The sequence below is a fragment of the Gadus chalcogrammus genome, chromosome 7 (genome assembly GCF_026213295.1).
Source record: "Gadus chalcogrammus isolate NIFS_2021 chromosome 7, NIFS_Gcha_1.0, whole genome shotgun sequence".
NCBI classification, from domain to species: domain Eukaryota; kingdom Metazoa; phylum Chordata; class Actinopteri; order Gadiformes; family Gadidae; genus Gadus; species Gadus chalcogrammus.
This window is the reverse complement of record NC_079418.1, coordinates 23,313,177-23,325,831: the sequence shown is the minus strand read 5'-3', so window position 1 is coordinate 23,325,831 and position 12,655 is coordinate 23,313,177. Positions and strand designations below refer to the sequence as shown.

The following is a 12,655-nucleotide window of genomic DNA, read 5'->3' as shown; positions in this document are numbered from 1 at the left end:
ACTATATACAGTCCTGCACTTATCTTCAATAAAATCGAATCTAAATCATTGAGTAGTGCAACATTTCAACCTCCACACATTTTCTTACCGGCCAATTCCCACTGATTAACATTGTTTATCCAATTCAAAGAATGTACTAATATCCAACGGCTAAAGAAGCAGGTGCTTTTCTGCAGGTGCTTTTGCGCCCTAGTTATGTTGGGTTCAACCCTCTGGTTCAACTGACAATTACGGCCATATTCACCCTTCATTAACCAAAACATGTGTATTTTTTTTTTTGTTGATGTTTTTGTGGAATACAGCAATATATATATATATATATCAACGTTGCGTGACTGAGGGGAAAATATGCCGGTTACGCAGATTGCGTAGAGTCCGGGCATCCTGAATACACTCACGGGACAGCGGAACAGCGCACCCTCGCAGTGCGCCCGTACGGAGGAGGAGGAGGTGCAGAGTCTACGATACGGACACAGATACATTGTTGACGTTGCTATACCCTTTATGCACAAGTCACCCACACGAGTATACAAGAGCGGGACGATTCGCGAAGGATGGGCAGCAGCAGCGTCTCTTCAGACACAGACAGCCTGGGTGTCACAATTAAGCACCAACCTTTGTTCTTCCCCGGTCTATGCAGGAGCGACTAGTCGGGGAAAGTAGCAGGCTAGCAACACCGCCAGCTTAGCAGCGAGGCTAGCTTGCTCTTCCCTCTGTGGTCCATCACGAACTTGCGACCTGGTGCCCGCCCGGGTCGTTTGCACACAGAGAAAATGGTGAGCGAACAATGTGATCTAATCGCAGTCGAGTCGCACAGGTTATTAATCTTCGTTCGTGTTTCATGACAGAGAAACTGATAAGGTGTTTGGTTTGAGGGGTACTAGGGCCGAGCATGCTAGCTTGCTGCTGTGGCGACCGAAGCCAAGTTTCCGTCGTTTCGTTATCGTCGATCAGGTTGTACATTCGCCAGGATGTTTGGCGCTAATTGTGCACGCACGCACTTTTGGTCCCGGTGGGATGAGCTCGAGCGTTCACCTGCACCGAGCTGTCAGAGCCGTGTCGTCTGACCGGAGCTGGGGGCATGGACCCTTCACATAGGCCCCTACATAGTTTATACATCTGCAAAGATGCATGCCACCTTGATAAAATGTTGAATATTTGAATGCTTTTCAGTCGATTATCAAGTACAGTATTTGTATTACTTAAACATGGCATTGAATCCGATATCAAGGCAAACTGTTGTGTAAAGCAACGTAGCCGAAGGATAAACATATGCATTTGTAGGCGGCCACATTAAACTCGGTAGCAAAACACGGAAGGACAAAATGCACAACGGTGGATTTCTGTAATCCCACAATTATTTTGGAAAATGCAGACATATGGCATCATCTTATATGTTTTGATATATTTCGACCTCATATGTTCATTGCGGTAGTTTTTTCTCATAATAGTACCTTATCGAAGTGTGTTGTTATGTTCTATATAAGGTTACATCCTGTTTGCTCACAGCTGCTATTCATAAAGACAATCGGTGTTTGTCTGTATGCAGGTGTACCTGTTGAACCCTATAGAAAACCTCAGAAGCTACATCAACAACCGCCCACCCCTGGTCATTTTTATGTTCAGCGTCAGTGCTGTGGCCATCGCCTTTCTGACCATCGGTTACTTCTTCAAGATTAAGGAGATCAAGTCCGCAGAGTTGACTGAGGTAAAGACCATAGTCCTTCATGCTTTCTAGTAACCCAGATGCATTTTCAGGTTTGGGAAATAAGTAGGTGACAAAATAGACATATTTTAATTAAATGTTGTCTACTCAAAACATATGACTAAAAATAAACAATGGAATCAAACACAAGAAAGAATGTAAGATAAAAAATGTCAATGTTTGAGTTTTCGAATGTAACTGTTTACTGTAGAATTCCTGCAGTTTGAATACTTTAACTGTTTTATGAACCTTGCACTCCTGATCTCCCAAGAACAATATAATCCTTTATCCTTGTCATAATTCAATAGGTTTTACAAGCCTCACATTAAAGGTGCTGTAGGTTAGGTTCCAGAGATATAAAGAGAGAGAGAAAAAGGTTTTTTTTTTCTGTTTTTTTTTTAACAACCCCAAAAAATCTCTTTAACTCTGCTCCCTTATTACTCTGCCATTGAAATGACTTGCATTTCAAGCACCTGTGATGACAGGCAAGATGGATTCCCTGAACTAATCCGACCAGAGGTACCCTGATTGGTCCCAAATGAGCCGGGGAAGTTTAAAATCGAAACGGGCTCACAGCCAGACAGGCACGATCCAGCCGACACAATGTTCTCACAACACATATAATATAAATCTAACCTACAGCACCTTTTAACACAACCTCACACAACACCTCCAGATCAAAACACCCCGTCTTTTAAGCACCCCTCCGCCCTTCTCCTTCCCCTCCAGGACTGGAACACGTTCCTGCTGCGCTTCAACGAGCTGGACCTCTGCGTGTCGGAGAATGAGACCCTCAAGCACGGCCTGAACGAGTCCACCACGCCCGAGAGCACGCTGGTGATCACCAGCGGCCAGGCGCGCAGCGGCACCCAGACGCCACTCCTGCTGGAAGACTCGGGGTTCGTCAACATCTCCGTGCCCATCACCATCACGCTGGACCCGCAGCGGCCCTTCGGCGGCTACTCCCGCAACATCACCCACCTGTATGCCACGGTGCTCGGGCAGCAGGTCGGGCTGACCGGTGGGTGGCCCTCCGGTTTTTAAATACAACGGCTTGTATGTATTGTAAATATGTGGTGTGGATGGAGGGGGTGTGGCGAGGCGTCGGATGCGAATGGGAAGGCGGGCAGCGCGATGGGGGGGAACGTACGCAGCTGTAGTGTGTGAGCCTAATTAGTAACCTGGATTGCATCTACTGATTTTATGCTCTCTTAAAGTTAGTTCCGTTGCATGTTGTGTAGGCCGTGGAGAGTATGATCAAGTGTGACCGACCTGTGTGTGACGTATGTGCTTTGGCAGAGTAAGCGGTACTCAATGCCCACTCGCTGAGAAAAGATAGGTTGTAAACAAGCCTGACACCTTCCATCGAACAAGGTACTAGGCCTGATCCTGCTAAAGTGGCACCTGGACAGGAACAGAAAGATAGAAGGCAACATGCTTGTTCACAATAAATATTTTATTAAGGAAGAAGGCAACTAGTACTGCAACTCTGCTCAAGCAAATCCATCGCAAAACATCGCACACAGGTCAGTCAAACTTGATCACACTCCCGGCGACCTACAGGGCCAAGACACATACACGTTTGTTTGTGTGTGTGCGTGTGTGTGTGTGTGCGTGTGTGCGTGTTCACGTGCGCGTGTGCGTGTGCGTGTGCGCGTGTGATCGGTCACTGTGTTGACAAAAGTCAGCCACCGTCCAGTTCCTCCCACGACTGAAACAACTTTCCTTATTCCATGTACACACCTTACTAGAGTCACTGGACTGTACAAACAAGTGGAGTCCGTGACGCCACCGAGTCTCTGCAGAGAAATGTTTGAATTGGTTTGCATCTTAAGCCTGTCGGGATAACTTACTCGCTGTCTGAAGAAGAGAGCAGTATTTGCACATTTCGGCTTGGAAAGGACAGTGTTGTTTGAATTGAAAGGGCGCAATATCGATGCCTACCTGAATTAAATGTATTATTTAATCTACATGTATCTCGAATGCAAATATCTGGTTGGTGTTTAGTGATGTTGATATTCCTGTTTTTATGTTGGTCAATGGTTACTGTTAGAATGCGTGCCTTTTTCTCATTGGTCTCAGGTTACGTCAGGCTCGCTGGCCTAAGGGAGCCAACAGTTGTGGTTCTTTGTAGTTCCTTTTCCCACTGTGTGTTTCAAATCAGTACAGAGTACTGGTCACAAACAACTTTTGAACTAAGGCTTTTGTACACGCCAGACTTTGCTTTCTGATACATTTTCTTTATTTTACAGATTGTTACCCATTGATACTCATTGACGCACACCCTATAATAAACTGACATGTGGGTCAACTTGAATTTGCAAAAATGTAGATGCGTATTTTACGTGAGCCTTAAGTACAGATGGAAGCAGAAAAGTTGTTGGCTGTAGTATATGGACATCTCTTACAGCAGTAAGACACAAGTCCTCCCTTAAGGTCGCTTAACTATAGACGTCTACTTGTTGCCGTGTGAAAGCTGGATTTCTAACTCTGGTTTAGAAACCGCTCTGCCCTCATTCCAGGTGATCTTAGTTGGTATACACACCCTGACGAGCAAAGACTTGGGTGTTTCTCTTGATCCGTCTATCTGTTTTCATTATTGCAATGGCAGTAACATTACCAATTCATTTTATTCTGCAACTTTATTCTACAATTAATTTCAACTCGACTGTTAAGATTCTGCCAACACAAATCATTCCACAGGGATGTTTTAAGGCAATCAGTTTGTTATGGCAGGCTAGGTAAAATAATGGAGTATTCTATCAGTTATTTCTCTAAACTGTTTCTTAACAGAAATAGTTCTAATGCACGTTATTGGTTATAAGACCCTCAAGGAGAATGGTATCTGCCAAAGGGCATGATGAATGGGTGAGGTAAACAGCAAACCCACCATATATTTGAACTGCTATGCAAGGCTTGAACTCGTCCCTGAGCCTGTCTCCGTGTGTGCACAGCCATGTGCTTTGGCAAACAATAGTATTTAATTTAAAGTGATCAATATCTAATTAAATGAATATCAATATTTAATACATAATTTTTTAATACAAATTTGAATAGAACATACAATACATTGTTGCTGGGCCATAGGGGTTGCACTTAACTACCCTTAACATAACAATATGGTTATCTTCCAAACCAAACTGATCGATTAAATTCTACCTACAACGTTTGAGTTTATATATGCTAACAATTAATCAATGTTACACTGATTAGAGAAAAAAACACATGCTGCTTAAATATCTTACTTTATTTGATCTATAGCTAGCTTATCGCAATAAATGTCTGCAGACCTAAAGGGAACATGTTTCGTAGGTGTGAGAGATTTTGTCTTGCAGTCTGGGCTCTGTGTATGGAGTGGCCCCTGTTTGGAGGGCTGCGTCACTGCTCTGCCATTGACGCACAACATTTTGTGCCCCTTATGATTTCCCAGCAGGACTTGGACCTGAAGAAGGGAACGTGGGTTCGGCAGTCGACTTGTTTTATTACATTGATACATTATTTATGATCCCAAAAAAAACGCGGCCAATTTTGTTGTCCGTTTCTCGGACATGCGCTTCTTCTATTCTTAGCCACCTGGCCTTGCTGGTTTTGCTTTAAATCGTTTTTTCTCAGATTTTTCTGTAACCTGTGACAACATTGCAGGTACTTTCAGTAGTTCTGTACACTTGCGTGTTACCTGTCTCCCGAGGCGGTAACTTATCAAAAAACAAAGATTAGCTCAGCCCTTTGCATGGTAAATGTCACCAGCTGTGACCACAACCACCAATATTAGACCAAAATAAACTTCATTATGTGCGGATGACCTTTGTTATACAATACCGGTCTTGGTGATCAAATCATCATTGCCGTCTCTCCCGGCTTCACTCAAACATCCTCTGCCAATATAATTAGTCTAAATTATATTGGAAGGGGATTCAAAATGACTGAGCGTTTTGTGTGTGCACGCCTGCAACAAATGGTATAAATTTCGTTGCAGAACTTTTGTGTTTGTGAAATGATTTTGTGAAGTACTTCGATGTTGATTCACTGTTATGTTTTCCACAAACTTAACTCCATATTGAGCGACAGAAATTGATCCGGAAAGACGAGAAGTGCTAGCCATTCGTGCCCGATGCACTCCCTCTAACCGCTATCCGGTACAACCGGTAAATGTTAATCAGTTCGACAACTTTTATCGGGGATCTTTATATTTCCTTCCACCATAACCTAATATCACTTGACAAATTTTGTTTTATTTATGGGAGTAAGAAATGTGTTTTTTCGAATTCAAGGTGTGAATGTCAGAAGACATTTCCAACTGTATGAATGATGTTCTGAATGAGTAATGTTCTTCTGCTTTGTTTTCCCAGGCCGCGAGGCGCACGAGGAGATGAACATCACCTTCACACTGCCCGTGCCCTGGAGCTCAGACGAGTGTGTGCTGCACGGCCACTGTGAGCAGGTGGTGTACAGCACCTGCATGACCGTCACCGCCGCAAGCAATATCTTCCCCGTCACCGTGTGAGTCCCTGCGCCCCTGGCCACCACAGCATCACACGGGAACACCCCAGAGGGTCTAATATGCTTTCCTGCATTTACAGTGGTTATTCCAGTTATACCATCCTTTTGGTCTTTTTCAGATAAACATGTACTTTATGTGGTCTCGTAAGGCCTGAGGAACACGTGCAGCCTGATCTTATTAGATCAGGCTGCCCCTTATCTGCCCCTTATCTGAGCCCCTTATCTGACTGATAATACTTTCATATATTGATCCATCTCAGGCTGGAGATTTGGGTGCCACCGCAGAAAGTACCTGACTGTTTTCCTGAATTTTATCAGAAACATCTACCTGACAATTTTCTCTTAATAAATTCTCTTGACAGAAAAATATGTATGCACACAAGAAGAGTATCATGTAGAGGCAATCAAAAAAAGAAGTTAATTAGTCTACTCTGGGTCATTGTTTCAGAGGGTATCATTGGTTGTATCAGGTTGGTGTAAGGTACTGGGTTTGTTCCCCAATGAGTAGAGTCTAAGCTCTAGCGAGATGCCCTAACCCCTACCTGCTCCTTAGCACCACAAAGTCACTTTGACTCACAGCCCAAAGAACTAAAGGACTCAAAGTGCCCAACAGTAACTCCATCAGGGTCCAACATTGCGGGAGTGGCTGTACTGTTGTTATATGTTCACGTATATCCACGGCATCATGTAGTAACTCAGGCAACGGTTGCGTTGCGCAGGCAGCCACCCCACTGCGTGCCAGAGACCTTCACCAACGCCACGTCCTGGTACAAGCTGTTCACCACGGCGCGCGACTCGGACACAAAGTACAGCCAGGACTACAACCCCTTCTGGTGCTACAAGGGCGCCATCGGCAAGCTGTACCATGCGCTCAACCCCAAGCTCACCGTCGTCGTCCCCGATGTAAGTCACCCGCCGCCTTTACCCCCCCTGTAGGGATTGCGGGCTCCACGGACCCCCTATTGTTGACTTAAATGATAAAGTCACGGGGAATGGCGTGTTGGACGTTTTGCATGAATATATCGATGTTGGGGAAGGAAGAGGGTTGTTGTTACATCGATATGTTAGGGGTGGAGGGAGACTTTGCTGGCACATTTGACTGCGATCAATTACATACTAGTATTTCAAAATGTATATTTTATTTAAACTTTATCCAGTATAAAATGTGATGTATTCAGTTGCCATGGTATCCGCTAAGGGTGGCGGGTCTTAAGAACCATCATGTTTTTTAAAGGATTTAATCGCTGCAGTACATGACAAGCTACATAATGCTGGTAAAAAAAAATGCATCCGCAGGGAAAGGTTTGCATAGCATGGAGCGAGCCAGGGCGGAGGGAGTGTATGCATAGCACCGCTGATTTGCATGGCCGTGTAGTGCCGCCTAAACGATCACTGCAGTCGTAAAACCATCTTCACTCGACGCAGGGGCTCCACTTCAGCGACAGAGGCCCTATAGAACTGGTGGTCCCCAGCACTAACTTGTGACGCGCATGCTTTCTCAAGCAGACCCCTTCTTCTCTCCCCCCTCTGTAGGACGACCGCTCGCTGATCAACCTGCACCTGATGCACACGAGCTACTTCCTGTTCGTCATGGTCATCACTATGTTCTGCTACGCAGTCATTAAAGGCCGACCGGGCAAAGTACGACAACAAGTCAACACCGACTTTGCCACCGAGAAGGTACGGGCGTACCCTACCACTAGGTATTTAAACGCTACAGAAAAAAATCAATATTAATTAAAATAATTGTAAAAAGTGTGTTGTGTGAGAGCAATCTCCGCTTTTGAAACCATCAGTGTCCGTGTTACATCTTTTAGGCAAACAGATCTTTTCAATCTGCTAAGTAACTGGAGCTGTGTTAGCTTTTGTAATGGTGGCCCCTTGTGTGAACGCGCTCAAACATCAGTGTAGTCATTACTGTGGTACACATCTTCCTGCTGGCCGGGAGATGATGCAGTCTGCCCTTGTGTCTTTCAGGTGGCATTGTCTGAGGGTTGATTCCCATCCAGGACCTGTAGAGCAACACTAAACTCTTATCACATGGACAAACTCGAACGAATAAGGAAAAAAAATAAGAATTTACAAGTTGCCTAGTGAACCATGGAAATCCATTAAGGACACAAAAGCTCTGTGAATGCATTTCTCTTGCAATGTTGGGTTTCTCCAACCAAAGATATTATAAGTGCCTGTATCTATGATGTACATATTTGTAGGAAATGTTCTGTACACTATTTGTTTTCTTCTCTGGTTTGTTTCTTTGCCTGAGTCCCCCTTGAGTGCCATCTTCACAACCCGCATTTTTACAACTGCACTCCGCCATTTTGTCAACCGCACTTCAGCCTTATACGCAAGCTATGTAATCTATGATCTTCGATGTACAGTTAAATTCCCCCTATTGCGAGGCTGAGCAGGCCGCTAAAAGCAACAGTGTTTATAGCCTGCTCGCCAGTACTGCCTGACTAGAGAAAAAAGTATCCGTTCAAAGGAAGAATTTGGGCTGCATTCATTGTTATATATGTCAAAGGACATAAAACAAAGCTTGTTTTATTTGGTTCACAGTCACGTTTGGATTCCAAGAACCAAAATGTAATTAAAAGAAAACTGTTTCACTGAATGTAGGATATTACATCTTTGAAGCAGGATGAGGTATCGGTCAACCAGACCACACTGGTAAGGAGGAAAGACGGTTGCTTTTGTGCATTTTACTTTTTAGATGTCGACAATTTGGGAAAAGCAGGAATAGGAATCTAAATAACACAAGAATCACTTTTGTTTTGCAGTTGAATGAGCTGACTAGTACAGGATATATACAGATATATATATTATGTTTATCATAATCGTAACCACACGTTGCCAGTACAATTCTCCCCTAGTTGTAAAGTCTTTTTCTCCCGAATTTGGACACCTTTGGTTTGGTGCAACTAGACTGAATCTGAAAGCAGTTGTATTTGTCTGCTCTTCCAGGGCGATATCACCAATCTTAGGCAATTAGATTTAGAAAAGCCATGTTTGTTTTGGTGGCTGGCTGTGCTTCATAGAATTCCCTCTATTTATTTTCCAAACATCACCAGCGCTGTTCAAACTAATGAGCACTCGACTCTGGATCTGGGGTACTGTACGGTTGTCTTTTGTTGTGGTGAGTTTATCAGTTCAGCTATTCAAACACAGGTCCTCATTGATCGGAGGTCCTATATCCAGTACACTTATTTACATTGATTAGAGGAAGGTGTATGGTGCTGGAGACTGGCTTTATCCAAGTTGATGGGTAACCGTGCAAAGAGTTAATTCCCGTTTTACTCATGGCTGTGTGAAAAAACGTTTCAGTAAAGTACGATCAGCCAATAGTCTAAATAGTTTGATAAATTTTAGCTTATATACCTTGCCTTGTTCTCTTTTTGTCGAAAAATCGTATTTTTTTACTTTACACTTTGCATCTTTGACCGTGTACCGTTTTATTAATTATTTTAATCCTTTACCATATTGAGCAATTTTTTTGCTTGTTCTTATTTTTTTCTACGTTGCCAATCCCAACATGCACCTCAAAAGTAATACTATTTATCTCTCTCTTTAAAAATAATCATCCTGTGGAAATCCTACTTTCTCCCCAACAGCCCTTTGTGTTTCTAATGTCTTTTAAATAACTCTTTTTTTTGCTCTTCTCTGCGTTTAGCACTTATTTCTAATAGAAACACGAAATGATAGTGACCCAGAAAGTGGATGGGCAGAAAGGGTGTTATATTTAATGCAATTGGGTCTGGAAAAGAACAAGCAACGGTAAAGTAACGGGTGAAGTTTATCAGCTCGATATTAAGTTTTAGCAGACTGGCGCAGAGACTTAAGTATGCTATGGTTTGTGAGTAAAAATCTGGACACATTTATCCATACGAGCCTAGTTTTGCAATAAGGCAGGAAAAACCTTAAAACTCGAGCTGTTTCTGCATTAGTGTGGGAACTAATTTGCATATTCCATAATGGCCAAGCGATCGTTTCTGTGACAAGGAAACATCCATTAACCCGGCCCTGGAAAGGGATGTGGCTCGTTCCTCATTCAGGTCCTTGTTTAGCATCAAATGAAGAGTCTGCTTGCTTGATCTCTATGAAGGCTTAAATGAGGACACAGGACCATTTTATTATTATAATTATTATCTTTAGTTCATTGGATCAGACAATCAAATGACCCGGGCATTTATTGGGTCAGATCATGCCCTAAATATAGATAGACAATGTATTAAAAGGAGGTTTAAAAAATTTAAATTGATCAATTTGTGGTAACTGTGCAATTGCAATGCTTGTGTTATCGTATACAAATAACAAAATTACCCCCCACCTCCAAAAGAAAATAAATGCATCTTCTGATAGGGGTTGGTAAATGAAAGATGTAACCATAGCAACGCACGGTAGGATGTGCACTTTACAGAGAAACTGCACTTTACCTCTCGGTTTTTGTTGGCAGTTTAACTGAATGTAACCTTTTAGGAAGCGACATACTTGATAGTGGTGATTTAAACATACACAGAAAGGCTTTTTTCTCCTTATTGTGTTTAAAACCCTTTTACGTAAAATGATTGTGTTCGCAGAATGTGATTCAATCATCTGATTTATGGTAATTTTTCCTCCTTATTTTTAATACGTTGCACTTTGCTATCATATTGATTTGTGAATGAAAACAATAATCTCATATCTTGCTTCTTTATTGTTTTCCCCCTCCATTGCCAGCCTTACCTAGTCTTCCAAAAACCCCACACATTATATTCATTATACATGTGCTTGTTTCGCATCACCGGTCTCTGAAGTATTGTGTTTTATGCTGATCTGGAGTTGGAAGTGTGGCTTTTGATTTACTTTCTGTTAGAAGGAAGCTTGACATGACGTTTTAGGTTTTCACTGTTTGAAACCAAAAAAGCGCTGTTACTTGGGTATCTATTCGTTATTGTGACAAGATTTTGTGAAAATTGAGTTGGGGTGGAAATACTTTTTTCTTTCTAATGATTTGGGAAGATCAATTTTATCATATAACCAACAAATCCTCTGTTTCCATCTGACTTTGTTGCTGATTATGGTAAAGGGTAAGGGTTGTGTTATTTAACTTGTTTCAAAAGATTTTGTGTATTGGCGTAATACAAAATCTGTAAATAGGTTACACACCGACCTTAAGCTATTTATTTTGTTAAAGTAAATTGCTTCCTTTGTATTTCTTTTTTACTTTGAGTGAATTACTTCTATATAGCTGAACAGAGAGGGTCCCTATCGATTAGCTAGGAAAAAACTATCAAACTGAAGAATAAAGCTTTTTATTTTGTTGCATTCCATGGTTTTTCCGCAACACCTAGACGCAAGTAAACTAGCACCTCTGTGCCTTCTGCACTGTTTAGACTGCGTTCTCCCACCCTTGTACATAGCACTGAAGATTAAGCGCAACTATGGTCATAGGCAGTGCACCCCACCCAAAAAAAACACTTTTCCCGTTCAGTTGCAAATGTATGTAAATGGTTATGATTTCAAGTGAAAAAAGGAAATGAAATAAATAATGACAATAAACTGTCCCTGGAAATCCTCTGTCAAGCTGTCCTTGTTTTGTCTCTGAGAAATACACAAACTCATCGCACCCTGTTGTTTTTGTTCTTTTTGTTGACTGCATATAAAAGCTGTTTCATTGTTTTCATCACACCATGTGTCTGCAGAGTATGACAACATGAGTGCACTACACACTACAGTCTCTAGCGCCCCACAAACACACAGTCACACACGCCACCGATTGAACTAGTTACTCATTTAAGTTGCCAACCACAGTTAACGATGTTTTGATATATATATATATATATATATCACGTAGTATACCGGTACCTCAAGTAGCAGTTCATGTCTACTACAAAACATATCTAAATGCTTAAATGCTATATGGTTTAAATTAAAAAATAAATTAGATCTTTGAATTTCTCAAGAATAAAAGTTAGTTTAAATTAAATAACAAGCAGAGCAAGGACCCATCGTGTAAAGATAATTTTACTTGCAGATGAAAATACAAAATGTATCAAGCTGATTGCAATGCTAGCACATCCCCCTTTTCACCGTTAGAGGGAGCTGTCTACTCAGGATAATGAATTTCCTGTATGGGCCACATTGATAGAAAGTATACTATTCATCACAACTTCCCGAACATCTCAGCAATCATCAGGTAGGAAGAAAGCATTTCATAATGCACATGTGATATTCTTATACTCATTGGTCAAAAAGAATGAAAAACAAACCCCGCAGCTACAAAACGTTAACAAACATTGAATAACATAGCTGTAGGCAAAACGTGACGAACTTCAACATATGGAGGCAACCATCACTTTTCTTCCAGTTGCTCATTTTTGCTGCAGTTTTGGAGGGACAATGTCTGTCATTTATACGAGTAAATTATAATTGTTTAATTTATTTCTTAACTGTTGCTTCATAATATCTGGC

At 42.0% G+C, this 12,655-nt stretch overlaps 1 protein-coding gene across 2 annotated transcripts; it reads left to right on the top strand.

The window, feature by feature from the left end:
- Nucleotides 1-389: 389 nt before the first annotated feature.
- Nucleotides 390-12,032, top strand: tmem248 (transmembrane protein 248). Of its 2 annotated transcripts, none has more exons than XM_056594200.1 (7): nt 390-776; nt 1,550-1,708; nt 2,435-2,726; nt 6,055-6,205; nt 6,925-7,108; nt 7,739-7,885; nt 8,183-12,030. In XM_056594200.1, exons 1-7 carry the CDS (start codon nt 774-776, stop codon nt 8,201-8,203), a joined length of 957 nt encoding a protein of 318 aa, XP_056450175.1. In that variant the 5' UTR covers nt 390-773; the 3' UTR covers nt 8,204-12,030. The 2 variants fall into 2 exon arrangements, with proteins under 2 accessions (XP_056450175.1, XP_056450177.1); XM_056594202.1 differs by having other exon boundaries at nt 681-776; nt 7,739-7,908; nt 8,183-12,032.
- The last annotated feature ends 623 nt before the right edge of the window (nt 12,033-12,655 follow it).

What these genes read in the sequence shown, in the direction of transcription:
- tmem248 (XM_056594202.1), top strand. An exon ending in TCACCGTCGTCGTCCCCGAT is followed by an intron (nt 7,109 to 7,738) that starts GTAAGTCACCCG and finishes CCCCCTCTGTAG; the next exon opens with GACGACCGCTCGCTGATCAA. An exon ending in CGGGCGTACCCTACCACTAG is followed by an intron (nt 7,909 to 8,182) that starts GTATTTAAACGC and finishes TGTGTCTTTCAG; the next exon opens with GTGGCATTGTCTGAGGGTTG.